General features: G+C 42.7%; 1 protein-coding gene across 2 annotated transcripts in view; it reads left to right on the top strand.

Moving 5' to 3' along the window:
• The window catches only part of LOC143291102 (uncharacterized), a 10,280-nt gene extending 4,118 nt beyond the window's left edge, over window positions 1-6,162 (top strand). The window contains exons 3-4 of one of the 2 annotated variants that reach the window (XR_013056470.1): window positions 877-976; window positions 3,524-6,162. Coding sequence is in view for 1 of the 2 variants with exons in the window: in XM_076600726.1 (XP_076456841.1) it covers window positions 3,524-3,585 (62 nt within the window). In the remaining variant the exon portion in view is untranslated. The remainder of the gene's footprint in view (window positions 1-876; window positions 977-3,523) is intronic. The other variant, XM_076600726.1, reaches the window with a different exon arrangement.
• Window positions 6,163-6,450: the final 288 nt, after the last annotated feature.

Raw genomic sequence — 6,450 nt, 5'->3', positions numbered from 1 at the left:
CATGCTGGATATGTTCCTGTTTCCATAACCCACCGAACGCTGACATGGATTACAGGATCTTTAACGTGCGTATTTGATCTTCTGCGTGCGTATACATACGAAGAGGGGTTCAGGCACTGGCAGGTTTGCACATGTTGGGCAATTTTACCGTGTAAAATTTTGTTTTCATATTTCATTCCACAGTTGATATGGAAATAAATTGTACACAATTGAAATGGAAATATACTGTACAACAGCTTAATCATAATTAAAAAAAATATATATATAAAAGACAGTTGATTGTCATAATAAAACAAGAAAGTTGATTGTTTCAAGACTATTCCTAAAAAGGAAGGAAATGAATTGACCACACAAAATAAGTGCATGTGCTTCGTGACTTCTTCTTCTGCGTTCACTCGTATGCACACGAGTGGGCTTTTTACGCGTATGACCGTTTTTACCCCGCCATGTAGGCAGCCATACTCCGTTTTCGGGGGTGTGCATGCTGGGTATGTTCTTGTTTCCATAACCCACCGAACGCTGACATGGATTACAGGATCTTTAACGTGCGTTTTTGATCTTCTGCTTGCATATACACACGAAGGGGGTTCAGGCACTAAGCAGGTCTGCACATATGTTGACCTGGGAGATCGTAAAAATCTCCACCCTTTTACCCACCAGGCGCCGTCACCGTGATTCGAACCCGGGACCCTCAGATTGACTGTCCAACGCTTTAACCACTCGGCTATTGCGCCCGTCACTTCGTGACAAATTATGGTGAACAGTGCAATCAGAGGCGTGGGAGTAATGCCACTGAAAAGGTGTAGATGATTTGGCGGGGGGAAAAAAACACACCACAAAACAACAACAACAAAAAACAACTGATGTCCTCTTTAGGAGTTCCGAGAAATGGACTTGAAGGTTGGCGGCTCTGAGATCCTTTTCCTTGAGGCAGGAAACTCTCTGTACCGTGAGGTGATGAAGACTGCACGCAGATGTGAGTTATGTTGCTTCTTCTGCACTTTGTTCTTTATGTAATCTAACGTCTTAGTCTCACTTAGACTCGAGTCATATTAGCATTTGTGTTTGTCTTTTTTGTCACAACAGATTTCTCTGTGTGAAATTCAGGCTGCTCTCTCCAGGGAGAGCGTGTCGCTACACTGAGAGCGCCACCATTTCTTTTTTTCTTCCCCCCCAACCGGCTTGCAGTTTTATTTTTTCCTATCGAAGTGGATTTTTCTACAGAATTTTGCCAGGCACAACCCTTTTGTTGGCGTGCGTTCTTTTACGTGCGCTAAGTGGATGCTGAACACGAGACCTCGGTTTATCGTCTCATCCGAATGACTAGCGTCCAGACCACCACTCAAGGTCCAGTGGAGGGGGAGAAATTATTGGCGACTGTACCGTGACTCGAACCAGTGCACTCACATTCTCTCGCTTCTTAGGCGGACGCGTTATCTCTCAGACTAAGCCAACACTTAGTGTCTAGTGTCATGTCTGTGGGTGTTTCGGGGGGGGTGGGGGTGGGGGGCGGGGTTGGAGGAGGGGATGGGTGTTAAAGGGGGGCGGGGGAGGGGGTATACAGAAAAAAAGGATAAAGAAGAATAGCAGAATCAACAATCCGTAAATATATAAAGTTAAACAGCAATTATCAACATCGACAAAAAACACAGAAAAAAAAAAAAAAAAAATCTGCAAGTCGGGTCATAGAAACGCTCCTATTGGACTATGTAACAGGGAATCGGCAATTTTGATTTAAAGTAAATGGTTGGACATTATTTCTTTAATGTTTTATTCTGAAAAAATTATGAACTTTACATGAATTTGGAAGTAAACAGACAATCATTTAACTTAGAAAATTAATCAAATATGGCTTCGTGCAATCTGTTGATACACAATAAACTTTTTTTGCTAAACCTTGTCGTGAAAGCATTCGGTCTTATGCGAGACACCAGAGAGGATACCAGTCTATAAAAGTAACGATGGGAAATCCATCTTTTTTTTGATGAGTAATTCCAATTGTAAACACCTTTTCCTTTTTGGGTATGAAATTCTGTCATCTGCATTTGCTTGACATCTGTTCCACGTGGAAGACTTGAGCAGTATACAACATTCTGAAACTGACTGGTGGATAAGTTATTTCGAATGTATTCTCTATTCTTTTTGCACCCTTTTTAGCTGCTCTGTCGGCCATCTCATTTCCTTTTATACCAGTGTGAGAGGGTACCCAACAAAATTTTGTGATAGTGCTTTTGGCTGATAGATTGTGTGATAAATAATTTATTTCAAAAATATGACCTGGTTGAGTTTTGATTTCAAAGGAATCAACTGGGTCAACCAACAAAACTACTCTGGATGTAGTTAGTGGGATACTTATCAGATATACCAAAAGCTGTTTTCTGTGTCTCCCATAATGGTATAGGTGTGTAAGTAGATGTAGCTGCCCCGGTTTATACACACATATACACCTATCCACCTATCTATCTATCTATCCACATGTAATATGCGGCTTCTGTTCAAACGTGTGTGTGTGTGTGTGTGCAGTACGTGCATGTGTGAGTATGCACAAATTTTAAGATTGATATGCACTTATGTATCCTAATTTCTACTGTTTCTGTGTTTGTGTATGATTTTCGATTTATGTTCGTACCTTGTTATGTATTATTCCCCCCCCCCACACACACACCCCCAGCCTCCCCCAATATTCCTTGTGAGCCCGGTACACTTGGTAATTAAGACATATTCTATATATATATATATATATATGTATGTATGTATATATATATATATGTGTGTGTGTGTGTGTGCGTGTGTGTGTACACTGTGTGTGCGTGCGCGTGTGTGTGTGTGTACACTCTGTGTGTGTGTGTGTGTGTGTGTGTGTGTGTGTGTGTCTGTGTATACACTGTGTGTGTGTGTGTGTGCCCGAGCGCGCTCGTGCTGTGCATTCAACATACGACTGTGTCCATGCATAGTAAGTGTTTCGCTTGTCTACAGTTATCGATGTGAAAATGCTTATCGCAGTAACAATAGCAGTGATGGTAGCTGTAGTAGGATTAGCAGTGATAGAATGCTACTTCTAATACTATTGCCATCACCATCACCATGAGGAGAAGCAGTAACAACTGCAATAATATTTTAAAAAAAAGAAAGAAAAAAAAAAGAAATGATTAATGAAATTACCCGCCAAGTCTTAGTCGTACAATTGAAAGCGAAACACTTCCTGTGCTTGCACAGTTTTCCGTTTCCGGTCAACCGAAAGAAGTCTGAAAAGGCCCGTTCTCTTTCCCACTCTGTATGTTTGTGTGAGTTTCGCCTGTTCAGCTTCTCTCTCTCTATATATATATATATGCATGCTCTGTGTGTGTGTGTGTGTGTGTGTGTGATTGTGTTTTGTTGCTAATGTGTTGTCCGTATTTAGTGGGCACTTACAATTTTCGTTCAGCGTCAACTGACGGCGGGGTTGTGTGTGTGTGTGTGTGTGTGTGCGTGTGTGTGTGGTTCTAACACACGCATTCCCTCGTGTGTTTTTTTTTTTTTCCAGACGAGGATGGAGACTCCCTCCCCCCACCGCCATCTCAAGCACCACCTCCACCTCCCAGATAAGCCAACCAGCCAGCCAACCAACCAACCAGTCTCACCACCCCGCGCCCACCCACCCACCCACCCACCCAGCTACTCATACAGCCAAGCAAAGCGATGTTGGCAGCCGGCATATAATGAGTGGTCTTCCAACTTTCTGTTTTGGACTACTTCGTTGCTTTCTTGCCAGAGTTCATCGTTTCCGACTTGGCATCCTTAGACCTCTGTGCTGGTCTGCTGTTGGGACTCCATCTGTAGTTTGCTGTTGTTGTTGTTGTGTATTTGCTGTTGTTGTTGTTGTTGTTGTTGCAGTTAGGTGTATGCTATCATTGTTGGTTTGTCTTTTGTTTTTCCTTTCTTACTTTTGTTTTGTGTATGATTCACGTTTACGTGGAATCGAGGTTTATTTATCTTTCATTTTAATTTGTTTTTATTTTCATTCGTGTTCATGTGATTCCCAGGATTCTTTCCAAACGGACAGAGTCGCTGAAGTTCAATGCCATAATATAATGTTCTCCTATCCGAAGAGGGATTTTGTTCTCGTTTTGTCTTTTTATAATCTTTAATTCATTTATTTCTGTAAAAAGCTTAATATTATTAAGTACAGTTTGCCATAGACCACTGCCTATACGTTATAGCGATTGTGATATCCGAGTTGCACGCGTACATGATTGTCATAGACTTCGTTTTTAGATGCTGTTTGGGGGGTGCCTGTCCCAACACATCATACTGATAATAATGTGCAGTAGAGGGAAAGTGGTCAGGGAAAAGTGGGGTGGGGTGTTGAAGGCTGTAAGGTTTGGGGAGAAAAGGTTTAGAAGAGGCAAGACCCCAAGCACTGAAGAACTTGACATCACGGGCGCAAGCCATTAGTTCCATACAGTCGATCAACTATGCCGGGAAGACGAGATGCCGGGAAGAAAAGATGGTATCGATGTGTTTCACAGCTGGCTTATCTTCAACCCACCCCCTTCATTCTTTTTTTTTTTCCTTCGTTTTTTTTTTCTGCAGGGGTGTTTAATGTAGGCGTGTTTCCTCTTAGTGTATGCGTATGCCATTTTATATGCCGGCTTCCAAGATTATGTTTAATTAATAACAAGCTCCTTTTCGTCGTTGTGTGTGTATTTTTTTCTTTAATTAAGAAATACGTCTATGTACGAGAATTTTGCGCGGGCAAAACCAGTAGAAGTTTGTACTTGTGGTCGTTTGCCATTGTATACCTACAGATAACGCTTAAGGCAAGCCTGGCGCCAGCATTTATTTACATCGCTTTACGAAGCAATTGACCTGCCACACGTGTCAAAGTCCACAGGAAGAGAGACACTTAACGAGAACAGCTGGGACCACCAGAAAACAGACGGGACACATCCTTCTGCCTCTTGACTAGCGTTCCTTGGAAAACCATGCAGTTTCTGATACAACACGGTCAGTGTTGTGGTATCAGATCCGGCCAAGATACACCAGGGATACTATACACACAGTCCTGACCTTCACTTTATCAGACCGCAGACGCGAACATTGTAGTCCTTGGAGAAAGCGGTATTTCCCGAAAGGGAAGAGGGATGTGCTGGTGTGTGAGATGTCAACACAGCTCAGTAGGAATGAACTGTAAGATTAAACGAGATTTGCCCTAAACTGAAGTTTGACCTGAGTTCTACCTTATATCTGTATGATTCATTCTATTTTATCGTAAAAAAAGAACAGTTTTGTTGCACACATTTGGACCATTTTTGTACCGGTCCTAAACTATCACGAGAAGCCGCCGCCTTATAATTACGGTTGAGTGTGTGAGCCAGATGTTTGGGCCAGTCAGTACGTGCCTACATCGTCTGGTGATCGGTCTCTTACTTCACAGCTCGCGTCACTGAAGTGGGTGAGTTTAAGATGGCGCTTTGCCCCCAAGGTGATGTTGTTCATGACTGTGGTCTTTCGTGTCATTCTTCTGGAGCAATTTTTTAGTCGTGTTCTCGGTAACTTGGCCTTGAAGCGGCAGCTGTGAGCTGGTTCATTGTCATTCAACTCCAAACTTGCCAGCTGATTGAGGGAGAAGAGACTGACGGGGGGCTGGAAGGACACGGACAGTCATCAGGCCTCAGCTGACGTTAAGGTACGACAGGGGGAAGTGGTTAAACGATGGAAGGCATTGAAGATCGATTTTTCTCCATTCTATCTGCATGCGTTTGAATGACTAGTGCGAAAGCGCTTTGATTTGTCTCTGCACAAGATTCAGCGCTATATAAATATAATAATAATTATTATTATTGTTATCAAGCAAGGATACTGGGGGTTGGGGTGGAAGTTGCGGAGGGGTTGGGGGTGAGAGGGTGTCAGGAGTGTGGAGTTTATGGTAATCCAATGGCACCCACCAATGACAGGCACAGAACAACAATATCAAGAGGATACATGTGGGAAGAATAGATCTGCATGAGCAAACGGGTTCCCTCAGTCCCTGTTATAGTATTCTCCAAAGGAATGAATTTCGGAGAGTCCATACAAATTTAGATAATTTATTCTCTCTCTTTCTCTCTCTCTTAACGTTTATTATTTGTTAGCGCGACATTCCCACAAAGGTATACCAGAAATGTCATTGTCTTGGCAAAACTAACTGGGCAGCTGTCACTTCACACACATTTTGATTTGATTTTATTCATCACTTTGTATGTACATGTGCTGGTCACGTCACACACACATTCTCATTCGTTCAGCGGCTGGCCTACGTACCCTGAACCAAGCAACCAGTGTGGTTCGGTTGTATATAGGCTGCGTTTCGAGGTCTATCAGCAGAGTGATGCGGCTGATGAATACAGGAAGAAGATGATCAACGTCCAACACCACAAGCATAATGACTCCAGGTAGCATGAATTGTGTGAATGCTCACTTTATGTGCAG

This window comes from Babylonia areolata, chromosome 16 (assembly GCF_041734735.1).
Source record: "Babylonia areolata isolate BAREFJ2019XMU chromosome 16, ASM4173473v1, whole genome shotgun sequence".
NCBI classification, from domain to species: domain Eukaryota; kingdom Metazoa; phylum Mollusca; class Gastropoda; order Neogastropoda; family Buccinidae; genus Babylonia; species Babylonia areolata.
Note: the sequence above shows the minus strand (reverse complement) of the source record. Positions and strands in the feature narration are given on the sequence as shown.